The following is a 24,224-nucleotide window of genomic DNA, read 5'->3' as shown; positions in this document are numbered from 1 at the left end:
AGGAAGAAACAGACACGGAGGGGGAGTGGTGAGGCTCCCTCCACGCCCGGGCGCTGACCGGCAGCCGGCAGGGACCCCGCTCCAGGACACAGAGGCTGAGGCCAGACCGGCACACACACGAAAGCTGAGCAGGTGGCTACAGGAATTCAAGCGAGAAAAGTTTTGTGCCGCTAATTAAAGGCATAAAAAAAAAATCTTTACTGTTAAACCCAGTTTCAGCAAAAGGAGGCCAAATCTTTCCTAGAAAAGGCACACAGAGGCTGTGGGGGGTTGGCAGGGGTCATGACACGGGAATGAAAATAGCCAAGTGCCGATCATTTTGATCTCTTTGTGAAGAAGGAAGCCCTTCCCTGAGGCTGGCATTTGACTGTTACATGCCACCCCTGAGGTCTTGGAGGCTCATATAGCCCTATCATAGAGAAAACTCAGACTAAAATGGGTCTAATGCCACTGGGAGCTGAGAGCCGAACTGACATCATTAAAATGTCCAAATAGGTACAGGTCTTGTAATAAAGATACCAAACACCGAAGAATGCTTTCCAAATGAATAATGCTTGCAGGTAAATTACAGCCAGCCAGGCCTAACCTCAACCACTTCCTGGGGTGTTTTTTCTTTTTTTTTTGTTTATTTTTATTAGTTGGAGGCTAATTACTTTACACCTGGGGTGTTTTCTAAACGTCTACAAATGAACAAAACTCTAACCCTCCCTGGCTCCCCAAATTTGTTTCCGTCTGCTAATAGCCAAGTGCTGAAGCTCTCTAACCTCCTCCTGCGTCACGATGACCTGGTCTTCCAGAAGCTGCCCTTTCTGTTACCCTGTTCCTCCCAGAGGAAAATAACCGCCACACCAGAAGCCGATACTGAGCCACAAAGCATGCACACAAGACGGAAGTGACCCGCGTGGACACGTTAGTTGACTGAATCAGACACTGTGGGAATGGAAAGGACTCAGCAAAGCATCCGTGATTGGAACAGCTCAGGATGACAGTGGAATCATTGAATTTGCCCTCCACATTCAAAATTAAGATGGGAGACACTAAGGTAACGAGTAAGTGGTTCATACTTTTTTAGGATGCTCTTCTGCAGGCTTCTCTTCTTTCTGAAATAATGTTGAAACCATAAGGTCAACAACACTCCCAGCACAGGGCCTCTGGCCTGCAGACAAGTCCTTACAGGTCGACCCTTTCCCCCGTGCCACCCTGCGTGCAGAGAGGGCTGCAGGCAGAAGGCAAACGAGCCCGCTCCACAGAGAGGCAAGACCTGATCCACTCCTGCAACAGCTCCCCGCACCGCCCCTGGGAGGAAGTCTCTGCTTCTGTGGTCCCACTTCGGGACCTGATCAGCTCCTCGCCTCTGGTCACAGACCACGTGGAGAACTGGGCCAGGTGGGGTTGTGCCCCGGGTCCTATCGGGGATGTGCTCTGCCTTGGAAGTGGTGTGGGGGGAGGCGGTGACTTACCCGGCTCCTGGAGTCCACGTTCAAGAGGCACACCCCACAAGCCAGCTCCTGAGCATTTTTAATCCCAGGCCGGAGCATACATGAGGAAAAATCCAGTGAATTTTCATCAGGCTGCGAGGAAAAGACAAATGGGTAAGGAGACAGCAGTTCCCCATGCTGCTCGGCTCGGCTCTCTGATCCCGCCTCCCAGCAGGTCCAGCAGCAAGTTCAGTGAGCGCTCTACCTCCAATCATTCCATTTCCCTGGGGATGTCAGGATGCGTGAAAAACGGTCCCTACCCTCAGAGCTCAGTTTAGGGTTGGGGCGAGGTGGGTATTGGGCAACACTGTGTGATGAGAGCCAGACTAGGGGTAAGAACCGAGGGCCAGAGCAAAGCGCGGAGGGGCTGGGGCACTGACCCAACTCAAGGGGAAAGGAGCGGGGTGGCAGAGAACACGTCCGAGAACTTACAGTCATCGGGGCTGAGTCCTGAGGGGTGTCTGCTGGGGGAGGGGTGGTGCAGGATGAGGTGGAGGGAGGGTATTTATGTAGAATAAGCAGCATGGGCTTCTAAGGCCTCTAAGCAGAGAGGGTAGGAGGAGAAACCTCCGGGTGGGAGCCAAGCTTGTGGACAGAGGGAAGAGAGGAAGCTGAAGCACAAAGGCCTTGAAAGGAATATGAGGGGCTGAGACTTCATCCTCAAAAGCCTTAAGGGTTGTCACTGGATGCTGACAGGATGCGGTCTGCACTCGGGACAGACCCCTCTGGCTGCAGTGCAGGCGATGAGCTGGGGGACTGGGTCTCATTCCGAGGCTGCTGTAGTGAGCCAGGAGACAGGTCCTGAAAGTCAGAACGGAGGGAGCAACAGTGGAGAGAAATGGACACACGGGGAGCTGTTATGGCCACAGAATCAACAGGCCTGGAGGACTGGGCATCTGAGAGGATCTACCCTAACGAGGCGTGTGCGAGGAGAACGAGTTTGAGGGTGGAGACGGGGGAGAAGAGTCCAGGTTGGTACAAGCCAAGCCAAAGCTGCCTGCGGAACCGCGGAGCTCTGACGCTACATGAGCAGGCAGATGGATGTAGAGGTCCAGCGCTCCAGAAAGAGGGAACCGGACATTACTGGCTAGAGAGAGTAAATATTGCGCTGGCCAAAAAGCTCATTAAGAGTTTTTCCATAAAATGTTATAGGAAAACCCGAACGACCTTGTATGCCAACCCAAGGTAATAACAGCTAATAAGTCAAGCCCTTACCTATCCTAAGTAGGAAGCTAGGCTCTTTATATGCGTTATTTTATTCCTTACCAAAAAAAAAAGTATGAAATATGGAATGTGTAAAGATTAAAGCTGTTAATTTCTTAAAAGTTATAATACATATCTATCATATGAAGCTTTTAATTCCTATTTGTCCAAGAGAAATGCAAACACGTTAACAAAAATCTTGTATGACAAATGTTCACAGCAGCTCTATTCATATTAGCCTAAACTGGAAACAGCTTGTATCGATAAACAAGAAAATGGATTTTAAAAGAACATAGCATATTAATACAATGAAATACAATGATAAAAGGGGATCAAACTGATACAACACAGATGAATTTTTACAACACGCAGTGTAAAAGAAGCTGACGTAAGAACATATACAGTGTATAATTTCATTTATATTAGGTTCCAGAACAGGCAAATCTAGGATAATGGAAAGTTACAGAAAATAGATGATTGTTTTGGGACTCAGATCAGAGGACTGGGAAGGGGCAAAGGGAACTTCAGCGGGTGACGAAGCACTCCATGTATCGATCGGGTGTGGGCTAGGTGGTCGTGGGCATTTGTCAAACCTGACCCATACATTTAAGATAGGAGCATTTCATTGTGTGTAAGTTATTCTGCAGCTATGAAATACACTGAATAATAAAACAAGACAAAAACAACCAAAAAGACAACGCAGAAAAATGAAACAAAAAGCCAGAATGGGAGAAAATATTTGCAAACAATGTGACTGACAGGGGCTTAATATCCAAAATAATATCAACAGCTCACACAACTCAACAACAAATCAACCAAATCAAAAAATGGGCAGAGGACCTAAATAGACACTTCTTTAAACAAGATATACAGATGGCCAGCAGGCACATGAAAAGATGCTCAATATCACTAGTTTTTAGATAAATGCAAATCAAAACCACAGTGAAGTCCCACCTCCCACCAGTCAGAATGCCCATTATTAAAAAGTCTACAAATAACAAACGCTGGAGAGAGTGTGAAGAGAAGTGAAGCTTCCTGCGCCGTTGGCAGGAATGTAAACTGGTGTGGCCACTATGGAGAACAGTGTGGGTGTTCCTCAAAAAGCTGAAAAGAGAGCTGCCATATGATCCAGCAATCCCACTCCTGGCCTTACACCCAGACAAAACTATAACTGGAAGATACATGCACCCCTACGTTCATAGCAGCGCTATCTGGAATAGCCGAGACATGGAAACCCCCACTGACAGATGAATGGGTAAAGAAGATGTGGCACATATATACAAGGCAATAAAAAAAAACCTAAAAAAGAACAAAATAATGCCCACTGTAGCAACATGGATGGACCTAGAGACTATTGTACTCAGTGAAGTCAGAAAGAAAAGAGACAAATACCATATGACATCACTTACACGTGGAATCTAAAATATGACACAGATGAGCCTCTCTATGAAACAGAAACACAGATAGAATAGTCTGGCGGTTGCCAGGAGAGGGGGGGCCGAGGAAGGGACAGAGTGGGAGGCTGAGGTTAGCAGACATTTAAGTTTTTATACCTAGAACAGATAAACAAGGTCCTACTGTACAGCCCAGAGAACTATATTCAATATCCTATGAGAAACCACAATGGAAAAGAATATTAAACAAGAATGTATATATATATAAGTGAGCCACTCTGCTGTACAGCAGAAATCAATATATTATATAAATCAATTATATTTCAATATAAAAATCTAATCAAGAAAACAAGATTTTGGATTGTTAACGGGTAAAAGTTAGGCACACCTGAACTAATTTATATTTCTTATATATGCCCTAGAGCAGAGTTTCTTCAACTTGGTACTACTGACATTTTACGCTGGTTAAATCTTTGCTGCGAGGCCTGTCCTCTGCATGCAGGATGTTTAGCAGAATCCCTGGCTAATTTGGGGACAAAACTGCTTCCTTCCCCGCTCAACTAAGAACTGTCTTTCCAAAGAGGAAGTGGTATGCATGCATGTAAATATATACATACACACAAACCCACACACACATGTAAGCTTATTATAAACTCTACTGATATGAAGAATGTGTAGCACACATTTTACAAATAATAAAATATACCATCCTTTTATTGCAAATTTCATACAGTATCTTTTTTTTTTAACTGCACCGCACAGCACATGGGATCCTAGTTGCCCTGACAGTGAAGGAGTGGTGTCTTAACCACTGGTCTGCCAGGGAAGTTCTTCCCCCACCCGCCCGCCCCCCTACTATCTTATTCTCACAAAAGGCGTTCTTGGGTTTTTGCCCAACTCTTAGAGCAACAGTCAGCCTCTGCCTGCTCTCCTGGAAGAGTGTTACCTCTGATGTAAATGGTCATGTCTGATGTGAAGGACAGGAGCTAGAGTGTCACCACTCAGACACACTTTGGAACTTCATGTGTCTGTCAAATACGTGAGTGACTTCTTTGCTGAATCAGATAATAGTTTTTGAATGCTGCAGAATCTTTACCCAACTTTTGGTTCTACTCACAACATAAGGGCTACATAAAGAGCATACTTGTAAGTTTAACCTACATTCATATTTTCTCTGTATCACTTTAAATCTAGAAAATCAACATGTCAAGCCCTGGTTTGAAGCACCTGTGGATTTCCATGGTATAAGTACTCCTCCACGGCTGATTCTGAGCTACCAGTGCAGTGTCACTGAACACAGGGGTGGGTGACCAACTTCCTGGTCTGTGCAAGACTCTCCCCATTGTATGGACTTCCTGGTGGTCCAGTGGATAAGAATCCACCTGCAACGCGGGGGACATGGATTCGATTCCTGGTCCCGGAAGATCCCACAGGCCAAAAGGCAATGAGGCCCGTGTGCCACAACTACTGAGGCCTGCACCCCGCGGAGCCCGTGCTCCGCGACAAGAGACGCCACCCGGACAAGAGCGAGTAGCCCCCACTCGCTGCAGTGAAGACCCAGCACAGCCAAAAATAAATAAACGACTTCTAAAAAATGACTGTTCCCATCTTAGCTCTGAGGAAATCCCTTGGTCCTGAGCAAACCAGGACAGTTGATTGTCCTTGGACAGACAGGAATAATCTCAAATGCTAAGGAACATGCTTTGTCACATGGGAAAGGAAGTAAGGATGAAGCGAGGCAACAGGAACAAAGTAAAAGGGTCATCTGTCCTGTCTTGAGAACCAGAAACAAATCAAGAGTGAGAAAGGTCTTAGGTCACCCAGCTGGGCTCAGAAACACGTCTGAGTTTAGACTGCCCAGGCTCTGCAGTTGGATGCTTGATAACACAGTCCGGAGTGATCACACAAGGGGTGGCTTCAGTGAAAGAGAGACAAGGGCTTGTAGTCCAGAGAGTGACGGATCTGGGAGCCTGGCGAGCTTGCTTTGGTTTTTCTTCAAGAATACTGAGAGGACCAGGATAACAGCAAATTTGACGATAAAATAATGGCTACATGTTCCATAGTTACTTTAGGCTGAACCACTGAGGAGTCACCATACTGTCTTTGTATTTGCATAACTATATTATTTTTTCCCAGGGGAAAAAAAAAGGGCTTCTCTCACCAGGAAAATGTGTAGATTATATATGATAGTTCCCCATTCCTTTCGAATGTGCCAGGTTTCACAAACATCTCAAACTAACCTGAGTTAAATCCATTCAGATCACACTTAGGGAGGGAAGTATGATAGACAGTTCTCAAAGAAGAGAAAGGGAGGTGGCAGGTTCAACTGTATGAACCTACTCCACTCTGGCCAAATCAGAGGATAACTCTTTTTTTCTTTCTTAGTGCGATCATGACCTATTTGGTCAAACCGAGAAGCAGGTGGCACTGTCCTTGTCTGTCATCCAATTCTGTCCTTTGTAAGATGGCAACAATTTCACATGCCCTCCTTCTCTCCTTCCACTGGTGTAAGGATCCTCACAGATACATAAAAAGGGCGTTGGAAAGGATCGAATACTCTAAATGATTATCACAATTATTCACTTTGATAAATAAAATCTAACATGCTCTTTGAACTGGCTGAAAATACAGTAGCATGTCTGTAATCTATATTATAGACATTTATCATGTTACTGAAGAAGGCCTGTTTGAGAAATAATTAGAACCCAAGGAAACTAAATCCTGAAAAAAAAAGAAAGTTAATAAAAGCCCTTTAATATATGTTTACCAAAGGAATAAAAGAAGCAAATGAAAAGGTCATATTGTAAACTCCAGCGAAAATCATAAGGCTCTGCATAAATTACTTTGTAGTCAAATTAATCTTTCAAATGACAAAATTAACCTTTATAAATACACATCTGTTATCAAGGGGATTACTGTAGTCCACAGTAACAGTGTGACAGCAATCAAAAGCCCTAATTCTAGAAGGAGGCACGCCCTCTACAGGCCACCTTGAATTGCATGTCACCTACTTAAATTGGCAAGTGTGTCGTATATTTAGCAAAGATTAAAAACCAGCGATATTATACTTGACCAGTATGCACTGACAAGTCCCAGAGGCAGGCTGGGATATATTGATATAATCCTGAATCTTTAGCTAATAATAAACTACTAAAACGGTATCCAAGAAAATCACTATTAAGGAAGAAGAGTTTGGTAGCAATTAGCATTCCTTACCAACAGCCTTATTCTCCTTCTCTGTCCCTCTGAATTAGACACGGCTGTGTGACTTGTCATGGTGTTAAGAGGCTGAGGATAAGTAATATGCTCACTTTTGGAAGGAAGTCTTTAAGACCAATGTGCTATTTGTCCTGTTCCCTTCATCCTCTCCTGGCGACCAGCAATGTTCCACTTGGTGAAGCTCTCTCAGCCCAGATGCTGGTGTGAGGAGGACACGGCATAGAGCCCCTCCAACTTGGGATGGAGATGGAACAGGAGCCGGGAATAAAGCTCTGTTGCTCTACACGGCTCTATTCCTCTAAAAGGCTAGAGAGGGTGGTGGTGGTGATGGTGGTGGTGTTTGTCACCACCAAACTTAATCTGACTGGAATAAATCTATTCTCTTATAGTTCTGGAGGTCAGAAGTCTAAAATGAGTTGGCAACACTGCCTTTCTTATGGGAATTCTAGGGGAGAACATACATCTTCATCTTTTCCAGTGTCTAGAGACTGCCTGCACACTCTGTGGATCACAGTTTCATCTGCAAAGCCAAGAGTGCAGCATCCGCCAGTCTCTCTCTCTTTTGATTGTGACGTTGCTTTACAGCCATGAAATTAAAAGATGCTTGTTAATGGAAGAAAAGCCATGACAAGCCTAGACAGCACATTAAAATGGAGAGATACCATTTTGCCAGTAAAGTTCGTATAGTCAAAGCAAGGTTTTTCCAGTGGTCATGTATGGATGTGAGAGTTGGATCATAAAGAAGGCTGAGTGCTGAAGAATTGATGTTTTCAAACTGTGGTGTTTGAAAAGGCTCTTCAGAGTCCCTTGGACAGCAAGGAGAACAAACAAGTCAATCCTAAAGAAAATCAACCATGAGTATTCACTGGAAGGACTGAAGCTGAAGCTCCAATACTTTGGCCACCTGATGCAAAGAGTTAACTCATTGGAAAAGGCCCTGATGCTAGGAAAGACTGAAGGCAGGAGGAGAAGGGGACCACCAGCAAAGTCCTCTTGTCTTCCTCTTATAAGGATCCTTGTCATGCCTCTGGGCCTGCCGAGATAATCCGGGCTAAGTTTCCCATTCCAAGACCCTTAATGTAATCACACCTGCAAAGTCCCTTCTACCACCTAAGGTAAAACATTCACAGGTTCTAGGGCTTAGAACATGAACATCTTGGGTGTGGGGAGGCATTATCCTGTCTACCATGTCTACCTTCAGTCAAATGAAGATAATCTTGTGGAGACATGATGAAAATTCTGTCTCTAAAACACTATGCAAAAAAAAAAAACCAATAAAAAATTAAAAAAATAAAACACTATGCAGATTGGCAAGATGATAAAAATGCTATCATTATTAAAAAAAAATAAACTGTTCGCCTGACATGCCACAGCAACAGGAAGTACCCTGAAATTCATTGCTTATTTCACATTAAAAGGAAGCAGGCAAGAATTTTATTAGACTGAGGGTAACAGTGGAATCACAGAGACTGGGTGATTTTCAGTTGACTAGTAGGTCAGGAGACTAACAGTCCTGTCTCTTCTCATAGATTTCATATGGCAAAATAGATTAGTTTTGTTTTCCAGGACTGAAGTCTTGGTTACAAACCTACTGAACTTCAATCCACAACCATGAGATAAAACCTCAATAATTCACTCATCAGACGCCCCCGTGGCACAGTGGATAGGAATCCACCTGCCAGTGCAGGGGACATGGGTTCGATCCCTGATCCAGGAAGACTCCACAGGCCGCAGAGCAAATAAGCCCATGTGTCACAATTACCAAGCTGCGTGCTGCAACCACTGAAGCCCGAGCATTTTAGAGCCCGTGCTCGGCAACAAGAGAATGGTGGGCTTCTCCGCCAGCATACTGAGAAGCCCACGCACCACAACTAGGGCGTGGCCCCCGCTCTCAGCAACTAGAGAAAAGCCCTGGTGCAGCAACAAAGATCCACAGCAACCAAAAAAAGAAAAAAGAAAAAGAAACGGTCACCTCACTACAATAGAGGATTTTTCTCTGAGAAAAAAGTTTCTTCAATCAGTGCTCAGAAGTACGCTTTTGCCACAAGAGGGAGTTTTAGTCCATGGATTAAAGGAGCATTAAACAGAAAGGGACATGTAAAACTCTGCCGCTAGCGTAACTTCCCGCTTAAAGAAATAATAAGGAGCCGCAATTTGGAGGTTGAGACTTGTGCTCTGCTTCCCTTAGCCCAAGCGTCACTGCTGCACCCAGAACTTTTTCACCTGGCAAAGGTAATGCAGCTTCCTTTTGATGCAGAGTCCCATAGAGTCTTTGTGGGAAGAAACAAGTCATTTTTTAATACTTTGGAAGCTGGGACTAACACAGTAGGAAAAGTGGTTTTAGGCAACGATTTACATTCAAATCCCAGGTTTGTGAGTTTCAGGCAAGTTTCATCTTTTCTGAGCTCCCATTTCTGCACTTGGAAAACTGGAGATTATGCTGACTTGATGGGATTATTACCAGGATTGAATGAGAAGGAATACAGCACAATGTCCAGCAGGTTCTAGGTGCACAAGAAATAGTAACTACTGTATCAGTGTTATTGGAACCAAAGAACCTGGCTGTAGTGATTTAGCTCATTAAATAAAGCACAGAGCACGGGGACCTCCAGGGACGTCCCTCAGGGAAGTTTTAAGGACCGAAGACCTACCAGTTATCAAGAGCAAATGACATGGTGTATATAGTCAGGAGAAATATGAGCAGGGAATGATTACTTTTCACAGCTAACCTAGTGAAAAAAGCAACTATAACTGGAAGAGCACGGCTGACTGTGGAAACAGATACTCAGCACAGCCACGATGTGCGTGTACTTCTGTGCTGTCTAGTGGCAGACAGCCATCCTCCGGGGGCCTAAAATAAAGCCAGGTAAACTCACTCACACATCCAGACCCAGACATGGATGTTCCTAGTGGGAGTCTGAAGGGGAGGGCATGAATGCCTGGCCACTCTCCCCCTTCACCTCCTCTTTTGCCATGTGGAGGGATTTAGAGCCACCGTAAGTGAGAAGGCAACACTCCCGGGCTAGGCGGGTGACTAATTCACAAAATCACAAAACCAAATTCTATGGCTCCTTCAAATAGGTCTGGGCAAAACTCATCCTTCATGTAAAAAATCAGAACAGGGCTTATCTCTGCGTGGGGCGAAGACAACAACGGAGCGTAAGGAAAGCTTCTGGGAAGATGGGCTCTCTTGGATCTCGACCAGGCATGGGTTATGTGTGCCATGCATCTGTCAAAACCACTGAGTGGTATAACTAAGATTTTTGCATTTTACTAAGTATATATTTTATTAAAGAAGGAAAAAAGAAAAAAATTAAAGAAACCCAGGAGGGGCAATCAGAATCATGAAGGCAAGCCTTTCTCATGAGCAAGATGTACAAGGATGAAACCGGCTTCCAAGTCACCCCGACAGCAGCTCCCTCAGAGCCGTAATCAAGGCTAAGATTCTCCCCAAATATCCTTTGCTCCAAAAGGAAAAGGGCTAATACATAATGAACCTGCTTAACACACTTGGCCTTTTGTGATATCTTTCTTTAAAGAATTCACAGCAAAAAAACAAACAAAAAAAAGAGTCCTGCAATCGCAGCCACCTTTTTCTGACAGTACCAGAAGAGAGATCTGTACGGCAGGCTAGCCTTCAGTGTCACTTACAGTAAGAAACCAGCTGCCATCAAACAAAGCAGCTTAAAACCTAAGTGGCAGGGGCACTCCTTTAAGCTCCTCTGCAGTCCTGAGACATTAACCGGGGAAGAAGGACACAGGAAATAACTTGACTGTTTACATCAAGTCACTGCCAAGACAGACTTCTGGGGTTTCATCTCTTTAACCCCGAAGCTAAGGAACAACTCATCTTCCCCAAGGCGGCTTTTGCCTTTCTGCTTTCACCCGTCCAATTTGCCCATTTCAAGTAGGCAAGAGAGCACTGTGGTTGAAAAAGTAGACTTAGGACTCTTTCAAACTGAGTCCAGGTCTCATCAATATCTCTGTGCTTCAGTTTCTTCATTTAATCAGGGGAGAATATTATCATCTACCCTCAAGACTGCTGTATTCATTATATCCATGTAAAGAGTCATTAGTAGGGTCTGGTACACAGTAAGCACTCAGTAAATGTTGGCTAATGATGCTGACGATGTTTAGGCTTAATATGGTCCACAGGAGTAGAGAGTTAGGAGCAAAAGATGGGTGAATTAGGAGACACCTAGACCCGCATATTCCTAATGTGTGGCTGTAGATCTTGCTGCTATAAAAACACGGAACAAATGGGTGTTGAGGTGAGACCTTTGTGAGAGTGAATACAGAGGCTCTGATGAACTTTGATGCTAACAGTGCAAAGGAGACACACTGGATTTTACGACATCCCTCTCCATCTCACAGCCTCACGGGCACCCACGTGCATCACTAGCCAATCAACTTCATTTGTGACTGGAGTTTGGAAATACTTTTTTAAAACGCCAGGGTTGGGACTTCCTGGTGGTCCAAGGGCTAAGACTCTGAGCTACTAATTCAGGGGCCAGGGTTTGATCCCTGTCAGGGAACTGGATCTCGCATGCTGCAACAAAGATCAAAGATTCCGGGTGCCACAGCTATAACCCAGCACAGCCAAATAAAACAAATAAAAACCGCCAGGGTTTTATGACCCACACACAAACCTATTACCATTCTGGCATATTCCCTTCCAGCACTATAATAACAGTTCTGTGTTATTTCAAACTTTGCAATCCTGTAAAAAATGGCTATGTAACATCCTACTATGAAGATTCACACAATTACATTCTCCAGACTTGGATTTTTAGGTTATTTTCAATTTCTCACTTTTACAAAGAATAACTTGTGCATTTGAGCTGTTTCTTTTTGTGAGTTTGTATGTAGAGCCCTCTAGCTTAGGGAGTTTTCCAAAAAGTGGAATTACTTAATCAACTGCTCTGGAGGTGTGTAAATCTTTTCATTGATTCAGCATTTACTGGGTATTGACACAGTGCCTGGCACGTGCTCAGAGCAGACAGATGATGAATATGCGGTCCTGGTCCTTGTCCTCAATGCATTCCCAGGTGGTAGGGAAAGCATGCTGCCAGACACCTTTCCCATTGGGTGGCATCAATTTCTTAATGAATTAATTCCTAATAAATTCCCTAAGAAGCAGTCCAATTTTACCACATCAACATGCTCATGGCTCAAATAAATAAACCGAATCCCAAACTGGGTTTATTAGGAGGTAAAAAAACACACACCTTGTTTTAACTTGAATTATTGTTTACTGATTAGCTGTGCTTCCTCTTTTATGAATCACTTCATGTTTTTGCTCTGACTTTACTGGAAGCTGGTGTATTTTGCACTGATTTATGTATTTTCTTTACTGAACAAAGACTTGAGGCCACTGTCAGTAAGAACTGCCACACTTTTTTTTTCTCCTTTACCATTTCATCTATTTTGCTCCCCACTTGGAATGACTTTCACTTACTGGGGCTAAGCCATTTGATCTACAAGGAAAGATTTCCCAAAAACTACTAAATGAAACCTATTACTTTCTTTACTGAAAGGGTGATTTTTGAAGATAATGTAGATGATGTTAGTTTCCTCTCTACGAGAACCCACAAAAGAAGTTTCTTTCAGCTATCAGTACCAGGAATAGTTACGCTTCCTGAGTAGCAGGTTTATTTTTCTGTTATGAACACAGCGAATCATGGAACTGATCACGTCTTCTGTACATCAGTGCCTGGAAAGGGTCAACGGTACAGCTCACCACTAGCAAACGCCAACACTTTAAAAGCACACATTTTTGCACACAACTTCATCCCTGGCTTTATTTAACATTTCCTGCCTTCATTTTCCCTTTATTTTCCTTACCCATTTATGAAAAAAATTTAAACCAGTTATTAAAATAATGAGGTTTAAAATGCTTTTCTTGTTTGAAAATAAAGGTAAGGTTCAAAATATAAAACGAAAGATATGAAGTCCCACTAATCGCTATGTTAGAACACAAAGACATAAAGGACACATACTATATGATATCAGTTACATATGGAATCTAAAAAATATGAATGAATGTACACACAAAATGGACCCAAAGACACAGAAAACAAACTTACGGTTACCAGAGGAAAGAGGGAGGGGGGATGGACAAATCAGAGGAACAGGAAACTAACAGACACAAACCACCGAGAGCTACATAAGATAGTTAAGTGACAGGATTTACTGTATAGCACAGGGAAGTGCACCCAATGTCGGTAATGACCTAAAGTGGAATATAAAGTGTAAAAAACAACAAAAACAAAACGAAATCACTATGCTACATACCTGAAACTAACACAATACTGTAAAATCAACTAGTTTTTCATTTTTGGCTGAACTGTGCACATGGGATCTCAGTTCCCTGACAAGGGATTGAACCCACGTCCAACTGCACTGGAAGTGCCAGGGAAGCCCCAAATCAACTATTTCAGTTAAGCCAACAGGAAGAAAAAAGGGACACAGTCCTGATCTTAAGGAGCTGAGAAGCTAGTGGGCAAGAAATAAGGAGACACAATTACCAAGAAGCGTGGGAAGTGCCTCCCTGACCAGAAGGTGCCATGGACACACAGGAAGGGGGCATCTAACGCAGAATGAAGGCCTCTTGGGATGACTGCTGTGGAAATGACGCAGTCCCGAGGGAAAAGCAACCTAACAGAGAAAGACAGGCCAGGGCAGCCCAAGTGATGGAACAGACCTTACACACTGAGCTAAGGAGTTTAAACTTGACCCTGAAGACCACGGAGAGTCACTGCAGGATTTCAAATGGGACATAAATGCCGCCATCAGATTACCATTTTGGAAAGACCCGTCTGATAGTGGTGTCTAGAACACACTGACTGTGGATTAAAAAATGAGCCAGTAACTGCAGCTATGCAGCCAGAAGCAGTAAGGGCCTGAATGATTTACCACATCAAAAAAAAGAGGTTTCCATTTTTATTATATTTTATTCCTATTGTTAACATATGAGAATGTGGTGAAGTTTTGCCAAACTCATTAAATTTAACGTCTTGAATTCAGTTTTCTGGAGGCATTTCTTATCATCAAATAAACAATTCTATCTCTTCTTTTCAAATATGCATACTTCAATTCTTATTGTATTGGCCACAATAGTATTTTTAAAAAATAATTATCCAAACAGTATGACTTTAAGTTATAAATCAAAAAATGGCCCAAGGGAATAAAATGAGAGATTCCTGAAATGATTCAAATGCTTTTGGAACTTAATATTACAAACCAGAAGCAACGTGACAATGGCGAGGACGTGCCGCTGATGACAGACGGGCTGCTGGGCTACATGGAGTCCTCCCGCCCAGCAGCGCGGCACAAAGAGAGCTGGTTGCTCTTAGAAATGGGGCACCTGGTTCAGTGTGAGGAAAGAAGGAAAGAAAATGGAATTGCGCATTTATTCCAGCTGTGGAAGGAAGATAAATTTGACTATTGTGAAATAAAGGATATTATCTGAGACAAACTGAATTTGCATGAATATATAAAAATAAAATAGCTTTGCCCAGTGAAATATTAAAAAAAAAATATGGAAGAAACAGAAGAGGCAAAAATTAACTGATATCATCTTATGCACATATGCGTATGTGTGAATAAATCTATTACAAATGTGAAATGTGTATGGTCAATAACAATATTTCACTGAATATATGGCCAAACGGTCAAAAGAGAGAGATGACCAGCTTACACACAATGGAAATAAAAATAGTAAATAATCATTTGAGACACTTGGATGGTCCCTTGGGAAATGAAAGAAATTTAAAAAGCACTTTCAGGGAATTGCTTACACACTTTTTAAATTAAGAAATGGACAAAGCTAGAATACAATGTAAGGAAATGTATACTTTTATGCACTGCTGTCAACTGGCCTCTAAGCTACCTGGAAATCCATATAACACACGGAACAACAGCTATACGCAGGCAGGCATATACATGTGCAACCATGCACTCTGATTTCTTAAGTCCACTGGCAGAAACTGTACCATCAAAAGGGGAAACAGTCATTTGTTTAACGATATTCAGAGTAAAACTATTCACAGTGGGAAAAAATGAAAACAAATCAAGACCTTAAGAAAGTAAAATGGCTCAATGAACCACAGGATAGCAACAAGATGTCTCATACAGTCTTCTGTTTTACTTGGTCTAAAAAAAATTTTTTTTGCAGTATAGTTGATGTAGAATATTATATTAGTTTCATCTATATAACAGTGATTCACAATTTTAAAGGTTATATTCCAGTTATAGTTACTATAAAATATTGCCTCTATTCCCTATGATGTACCATATATCCTAGTAGCGTATTTATTTTACACATAGTAGTTTGTGCCTATTAATCCCCTACTCCTATGTTGCCCCTCCCTGCTTCCCTCTCCTCACTGGTAACCACTAGTTTGTTCTCTATATCTGTGAGTCTGCTTCTTTTGTGTGCTATTCACTAGTTCGTTGTATTTTTTTTTTTTATTCCACATATAAGTGATGTTATTCTGTCTCAGTCTTTCTCTGACTTCTTTCACTTAGCATAATGCCCTTTCAGTCCACCCACATTGTTGCAGATGGTTAAATTTCACTCCTTTTTCATGGCTAAGTAGTATTCCATCTTCTTCATCCATTCATCTGTTGATGGACACTTAGGTTGCTTCTATGTCTTAGCTGCTGTAAATAGTGCTGGTAAGAACACTGAGGTGCATGTACCTTCAAGCACCTCAGTGTTCTTACCAGCACTATTTATAGCAGCTTTTTAAACGGACACTAATGGGGAAAAAACTAGAAACACAAAGGGAAAAACTCAAATCAATGCTTTGCAAAACAGTGACTTAAGAATATAGATAGAGAATATTTTCCTACACTCTCATTTAGGTACAATGGGCCTGGAAACCAACCTGGTGCTATTCAACTAACAGCACAAATGTCATTAAGATCTTCTTCCTTTATAACAAAACAGGGTCCAGTAGGGACCGTCATCCTCCAATCAAAGGAACATACAGTCGGCTTTACAGCTTAGGTTTTTGCAAGGAAAGCAACTGCTGAGTTGTCTCGTGGGCTTACCGTGAGTGTGGCAAGTGACATGAAGCCAATTAGGTTATTCCATACTTTATCGATGTCCTTTAGCAACTGCTGGAGTTTCTCGCTGCACACCGCAGTGGCTTTTATCCCCAGCTCCACACGTTTCGTCACCCTGTACACCTCCACAACGCCTGACAGGGTGAGAGAGGACAGGGTTAGGTGCTGGAGTGGAGAGAGAGAGATCAATGAGACACGGCGGCCTTCCTGCTGGCTGACATCCTAGGTGAGACAGGGGCTGCATCGGGACAGAGGTGAGCTTATCATTCCTTGAGATCAGTCAGCTTTTTCTTTGGCCCACAACCCCCGGCATGTGGGATCTCACTTCCTTTACCAGGGATTGAACCTGCACCCCCTGCATTGGAAGCGTGGAGTCTTTGTATTCATTTATTTATTTATTTTTAAATTAATTTATTTAATTGGCGGCTAATTACTTTACAATATTGTAGTGGTTTTTGCCATACACTGACATGAATCAGTCATGGGTGTACATGTGCTCCCCATCCTGAACCCCCCCCCACCTCCCTCCCCATCCCATCCCTCAGGGTCATCCCAGTGCACCAGCCCTGAGCACCATACCTCATGCATCGACTGGACTGTTGATCTGTGTCACACATGGTAACATACATGTTTCAATGCTATTCTCTCAGATCATCCCACCCTCGCCTTCTCCCACAGAGTCCAAAAGTCTGTTCTTTATATCTGTGTCTCTTTTGCTATCTCGCATATAGGGTCATCGTTACCATCTTTCTAAATTTCATATATATGCATTAATATACTGTATTGGTGTTTTTCTTTCTGACTTACTTCACTGTGTATAATAGGCTCCAGTTTTATCCACCTCATTAGAACTGATTCAAATGCATTGCTTTTAATTGCTGAATATTCCATTGTGTATATGTACCACAGCTTTCTTTTGCATTCATCTGCCGATAGACATCTAGGTTAGGAAGCGTGGCGTCTTAACCACTGGATCTCCAGGGAAGCCCAGGAACCATCAGCTGTTAACGCGGCAGGACAAACTCCCTGGTAAGAGCACAGACTCTAGACTACACCTCGTGGATTCAAGTCCAAGCTCTGCCACTTACTAGCTGTGTAACCTCAGGCAGGGAGCAAACCTCTCAGGACTGCAGTTTCCTCATCTGTAACACTGGGATAACAGTACCTTCTCAAAGGGTGGTTGAAGAGGTTAAACTGGTTAAAACTGTAAAAGGCTTAGAACTGCAGACATTAACCAAATGTTAGCTACTTTTTTTCTGGCTTCTTTATGAGTCCATCTGTTTGAATTTGGGAAATACAGTTATACTCACTGAAAATGGGGACATTAACAGTTTAAAAGAATCACAATGTCAGGATCACTATAACGCAAAGGCACACCTTGCTTTACTGCACTTCCCTCTGTTGTGGCTTCTAGATACAAATACATGAATTTTTTTTTTTTACAAACTGAAAGTTTGTGGTAACTGTGCATCAAGCAGGTCTATAAGCACCATTTTCCTGACAGCATCTGTTCACTTTGCTTCTCTGTCACATTTGGTAACTCTCATAGTAGTTCAAACATTCCCATTATATCATATTTGCTATGGTGATCTGTGATCCATGAGGTCACTGCTGTAGCTGTCTGGGGGCGCCATGAAACACGCAGCAGATGTTCTGGCTGCTCCACTGACCTGCTCCACCCACCCATCTCCTCCTCCGGCCTCCCTATTCCCTGAGACACAACAACACTGAAATTAGGTCAGTTAACAACCCAAAGATAGCCTCTAAGTGTTCAAGGCCAAGAGGAGCCTTATGTCTCTCACTTCAAACCAAAAACTAGAAATGATTAAACTTAGTGAGGAAGTCTGTGTCGAAAGCCAAGACAGGCCAGAAGCTGGGTCTCTTGAGCCACCTAACCGGCTTTCGAAAGAAAGGACAAGTTCTTGAAAGAAATCAAAAGGGCTACTCTAGGGACGCACAAATGATAAGGACGGAGAACAGCCTCATGTTGCGATGCGCAGAAAGCCTGAGTGCTCTCGAGGGACGATCACACCAGCACAACATTCCCTTAAGCCAAAGCCTCATCCCCAACAAGGCCCTGACTCTTCAGTTCTATGAGGGCTGAGACGTAAGGAACCTGCAGAAGAAAAGTTTAAAGCCAGCAGAGGTTGCTCATGCAGCTTAAGGAAAGAAGCCATCTCCATAACATAAAGGGGCAAGGTAAAGCAGCAAGTGTTGATACAGAAGCTGCAGCAAGTTACCCAGAAGATCTAGCTCAGATAATAAACGAAGGTGGCTACCAACAGACTTTCAATGTAGACGGAATCGCTTTCTTATTGGAAGAAGATGCCATCCAGGAACCTTCATAGCTAGAGAGGAGAAGTCAAATGCCTGCCTTCAAAGCTTTCAAGAACAGGCTGACTTTCCTGTTAGGAGCTAATGCAGTTGGGGACTTTAAGCTGAAGCCAATGCTCATTTACTATTTCAGAAATCCTAGGGCCCTGAAGAATTATGCTACATCTACTTTGCCTGTGATCTCTTTATAAGTGGAACAACAAAGCCTGGATGATAACACATCTATTCACAACATCGTTTACAGAATATTGTAAGCTCACTGTTGAGGCCTACTGCTCAGGAAAAAAAAAAAAAGAAAAAGATTAAAATATGACTGCTCAGTGACAACACATCTGGTCACCCAAGATCTGATAAAGACATACAACAAGATTAATGTTTTCATGCCTGCTAATAATAGAACATCCATCCTGCAGCTCATGGGTCAAGTAATAATTTCGACTTTCAAGTCTTAGTCTTTAGGAAATACATTTTGAGAGGTTATAGCTGCCACAGATGGTAATTCCTCTGGTAGATCTGGGGAAAGTAAATTGGAAATCTCCTGGAAAGGATTCACCATTCTAGATGTCATTAAGAACATCTAGGATTCATGGGAAGAGGTCACAATACCAACAAGAGGAATTTGGAAGAATTTGATTCCAATCCTCATGAAGTCTTCCTCCAAGACTTCAGTGGAGGAAGTAACCACAGACATGATGGGAGTAGCAAGGGAATTAGAATTAGAAGTGGACCCTTTTAGATGTGACTAATTTGCTACAATCTCATGATAAATCTTTAACAATGAGCAAAGAAAGTGGTTTCTTGGGGTTGAATCCACTCCTGGTGATGACTGTTAAAATGACAGCAAAGAACTTAGAATATTATATAAACTTAGCTGATAAAGCAGCGCAGATTTCAAGAAGATTGACACCAATTCTGAAAAAAGTTCTCCTGTGGGTAAAATGCTATCAAACAGCATTGCATACTATATAGAGAAATTGTTCATCAATGAGAGAGTCCATTGGTGAAGCAAGCTTCATTGTCTTATTTTAAGAAATGGCCACAGTCACCTCAACCTTCAGCAACTACCACCCTGATCTGCCAGCAGCCATCTACTTCAAGGCAAGAGCCTCTACCAGCAAAAATTATGGCTTGCTAAAGTTTCAGATAGGTGATGGCTAACCTTTTTTTAATCAATATTTTTAATTTAAGATTTTTCAGACATAATGCTACTGCACACTTAATGGACTAGAGTCATAATGTAAATGTAACTTTTCTATGAACTGGGAAACCAAAATATTCATGCAACTCGCTTCACTGAGCTATAAGCTTTAGCGCAGTGGTCTGGAATCAAACCTGCAATATCTCCCAGTGAAGTGAAAGTGAAAGTCGCTCAGTTGTGTCCAACTCTTTGCGACCCCATGGACTTCACAGTTCGTGGAATTCTCCAGGCCAGAATACTGGAGTGGGTAGCCGTTCCCTTTTCCAGGGGAATCTTCCCAACCTAGGGATCAAATCCAGGTCTCCCACAATGCAGGTGGATTCTTTACCAGCTGAGCCACAAGGGAAGCTCAAGAATATTGGAGTGTGTAGCCTGTCCCTTCTCCAGGGAATCTTCCTGACCCAGGAATCAAACTGGGGTCTCCTGCATTGCAGGCCAATTCTTTACCAACTGAGCTATCAGGGAAGCCCCAATATCTCCCAGGTCTGCCTGTAATTAGGAAATATTTCACTCTTCTGAATGCCCAAAGATTTACGAAGTCTGTGGCTTCATGTGTATCTTTTATACACTTAACGACACAGGATGGTTCTTTTCCTGTGGTCTCTGAATTATGGCTGAATTCTTCCAGCAAGGATGAGAGAGGCCAAGGTCTCCAAAGACTAAGGACAGCTGCCAGGCGTAATCAAACCCCTCCCCCAGCCTGTTCCAGAGAGAACTAGAAGAATGCCAGGGGGTCTTCAGTGGTACACGCTCAGCCTATATATAGCACTGCAGCTTGTCCTTCCTTCCTTCCTTCCCCAGGGGAAGGTTAGGAATTGCGGCCCACTCTGAGCCAAGTGAGGGGGCTTCTGAGTCAATCTTTCATACCAGGAAACTACTAGAAGGAAAGACAGGCACCCCATGAGCTGGTGAGCATTTGTTTATGAAGCAGAATTATGCCTGTCTGAGCAGGAAAGAGGAATAAGCAGAGCTCACAGCCCTTCAGAGGCACTCACCCAGAGAGCATACTCGAGTGACCACTGTGTGCCCAGCACTAGGTGAGGTGCTGGAAACCCAGCCGGAAGCAAAACACACCCAAATCTCCCCCTTCTTGGAGGTGGATTTTAGTGGAGACAGACAGATAATAGATACAAATAATAGAAAGTAAAATATTTAAGATAGTAAATGTGACAGGGCTAGGGAGAAAATCAAGTGGGGAGACGGACAGCAAGTGACAGGGTGGGGAGAGGGAACACGGTTTTGAGTAAGAGGGGCAAGAAGACCTTAGAAGGTGACATCTGAGCAAAGGTCTGAAGCTTAGAAACAGTCTAGTGCCCGTGGTTCTGGCTACAGGCAAACCCTGAGCAGGAGATGACCACTGAGGAGGACATTGAGATTTCATGTTGGACTGGGATGTGTGAGAGCTGAAGCCGGCCAGGAAGTTAAGGAATCTGTGAGGCTGGTAAGGGGTAGAAAGGCAGAATTCAACAGATCATGGCAGAACTGATTGGGGCCCCAATAATTTAATTTTCTTTTTTAAACCAGTGATTTAATTTTAATGCCTCATCTAGTTCAGACTCTTTGATAAACCAGTAACATGTGACTTTACATTGTATATAACAAGGACTGGGAAACCTGGCCACAGAGACCTTAAGTCAAATAGTTGTTCCTGGGTAGGATTTAAGTGTCTTATCTATAAAAGCAGAAGCTACTTAGTGAAGTCCTATGAGGCTTGAGAGATCTAGATTAAACTACTTGACATAGGGACAACTGAAAAGCCTCCAAAGTGTCACGATTTTGAAGAAGTAAAATATGAAAGCACATACCTAATAAGTATTCCATGCCTTGAGCTGACTGAATTACTTCTGTGCATACAGAGCTACTACTGATTCCATTTAAGGTATCATTGGCCTTCTTAATGACCTACAAAGAAATGAAATCACATCACCTTACATAACCAGGAAAAATCATTACAAAGCAGCTTACTATTAGTAGAAAACCCAACGGAAAGCTGGGAGGTGTGAAAACACATGACTGATTGATGTATGTAGATGACTATGCTGAAACAAATCTCAGAATTTAATTCTGACATTGACGAACCAAGCCTCCGTTTTTTTGGAAGTGGAAAGACAAAGGTTCTTAAGCTTAAATATTATTTTAACTTGGGCAGAGATGATGACATCATTTTGTTACATCTTTAACTCAGTGACAGAGAGGACACTGTAAGTCAAGTGAGCGGTGTCTGCCACAATAGGTGGGAAAGAAGCCTCACTGAAGATGTGTGACTTTCCACACAGGACCCCGAGAGCAAGGCATCGAGGCAGAGCTCGCCCCGAGTCCATCCAAAGGAACCCAGAGGCAAGATGACACAAGAGGCATATGCGGACGTGTGAACACACGGAAGAGACAGACTCACCTCCAGAGCACTCCCCAGACACCGCTGCCACTCATAGGCATACCTCTCATTCTCCTGTGAAATTTATAAAAAGAACTGGGTCAAGCGGGCAAGCCTGGAGTCCTACTTGTGACTTCTGTCAGGTCAGAGTCCTGAAGACTTACTTCCGTGTCTATGAAAACCACTAATCCAAGTGCAGTTGATCTTCTGAACCCCCTTATTGATAGTTCCTGATAACTATAACTTCTAAACACACTTCTTGTAAATCAGAGGGAAATGGTTTTTAGTGGATTCCCTTCGTAAACGCCGCCTCCTTCGTTCCATTAGCAGTGGAAGCTTCTTTAAAGGTATGTACCACATAGGTGTCTCGCACGAGAGCCAGTATCAAACCACAGCTTCCTGCTCCACAGTCAGGAAGCTATATGTGCGAGTGAGCGCGGGTCTGACAAGGATGGGGAGGAGGACGCTAAGAGTGTTGGCTGGAGGAGGAAGCAGCATGGGACGAACGTTAACCGTGAGAGGATCCAGCACATCTGCCCTCTCTCTTTTTTTTTTTTAATGTGGGCCAATTTTTAAATTAGCTACAATATTGCTTCTGATTTTTTTTTTTTCTTTTTTTTTTAACGTCTTGGTTTTTTGGCCCTGAGTCATGTGGAATCTTAGCTCCCTGACCAGCAACTGAATCCATATCCCCTGTGCTGAATGGTCAAGTCTTAACCACTGGGCTTCCAGGAAGTCCTCCATGCCCCCACCCCAGCACCGCCTTTTGAGGTTTTACCACTAAGATGATAAAGGCCACATGCTCAAAAAGAACTCCCTAAAGAAACACTTCCCTCCTTGTGAGGTCTCAGGAATAATTCCACTTTTAGGGTCACTAACTACTCGCAGTGATGTCACATCTAGGAGGAATCTTCATCCAGGGCTAAGATCACCGTGCTCTCGCTTTAGTGACATATCTCATGCCCGAGGCCTTGGGACAGTCTGCCCCGCGTTCCCCCAGGTGACTGAGGCAAGGATTTCTCTCGGGGCCCTGGGTGCTCAGCCCCCGGGGACGAGGAGCCTGCTCACCTCCACCTCTCCCGTCAGGTCTTTGTACTTGTCACGGATGACGGGCAGGGCAGGCTTCTCGCTCAGCGTGTTGGAGCGGTCCCTGAAAGGCTGCTCCAAAGCCGGAGAAGGAGAAGAGCGGCTTATTTCTTTATCACCAAGGCTTAGGCTCCTCTTGTGTGATCCTGGGGGAGATGGATGGCACAAAGGTGCTGATTACTCAGCTTAATCCAAGCAGAGGCTCTTCCTTGCTAACACAACATTCCTCTCTAGATCCTGGTGTCAGGAGAGGGTCAGAATCACTTCTCATCTGGCCTGTCTGGCAAATGACACGTTGAACCCTTTCCCTTGCTCTCTCATGCCTGAGTCCCCTGCCTTTAATTTTCTCCATTACGCTTCTTTAATCTGTCACAATACTTCCATAATTCTGAGTGTGGGATCACTGGAGTCTGGAGAACTAGGGTCTTTATAACTATCAGTGTGCAAGAGTGTGGCTGCTTTTCCAGTCATCACCTGTGGATTGGTACTGACTTCCCTCCATCCTTCTCAATGAACAGAAGTCAACGAGCCCTTCTGTCAGGGTGAGATTAAAACCAAAGGGGCAAACTCAAATGCCTTCAAAGGGCAGGCGGGCAGAGGAAGTGACTGAAGCAGGTTAGCTGGAGGGAAACGTGGTGGGAATCACATCGTCTGCTGGAGGGGATGATGTGACTCAGCTCCCGCTGGTCATCAAGACGTGGGAACGCAGGCCTGGGACTGTCAGATATTATGCCTTTCCAAGAAAAGCCAGAAATCCAGGTTGTGAAGTGTCACGGTTTTTATGCACCGGCAATTGCTTCACACATTAGAAATCCTTCAGTGTGGGTCAATCAAAACAGGTCTGCAAACTGGACCCAGGGATCAAA

General features: G+C 43.5%; 1 protein-coding gene across 7 annotated transcripts in view; it reads right to left on the bottom strand.

Annotated features, from left to right (window-relative positions):
• The window catches only part of SYNRG (synergin gamma), an 89,067-nt gene that overhangs the window by 3,927 nt on the left and 60,916 nt on the right, over nt 1-24,224 (bottom strand). For 5 of the 7 annotated variants that reach the window (XM_065911180.1, XM_065911183.1, XM_065911185.1 and 2 more), the window contains 6 exons: nt 23,341-23,504; nt 22,294-22,347; nt 21,704-21,800; nt 16,352-16,500; nt 1,461-1,571; nt 1,065-1,100 (listed from right to left, as the gene is read on the bottom strand). In XM_065911180.1, the coding sequence (XP_065767252.1) occupies nt 1,065-1,100; nt 1,461-1,571; nt 16,352-16,500; nt 21,704-21,800; nt 22,294-22,347; nt 23,341-23,504 (611 nt within the window). The remainder of the gene's footprint in view (nt 1-1,064; nt 1,101-1,460; nt 1,572-16,351; nt 16,501-21,703; nt 21,801-22,293; nt 22,348-23,340; nt 23,505-24,224) is intronic. The other 2 variants (XM_065911186.1, XM_065911182.1) reach the window with 1 other exon arrangement.

This window comes from Muntiacus reevesi, chromosome 18, assembly GCF_963930625.1.
Source record: "Muntiacus reevesi chromosome 18, mMunRee1.1, whole genome shotgun sequence".
Classification (NCBI taxonomy): domain Eukaryota; kingdom Metazoa; phylum Chordata; class Mammalia; order Artiodactyla; family Cervidae; genus Muntiacus; species Muntiacus reevesi.
Note: the sequence above shows the minus strand (reverse complement) of the source record. Positions and strands in the feature narration are given on the sequence as shown.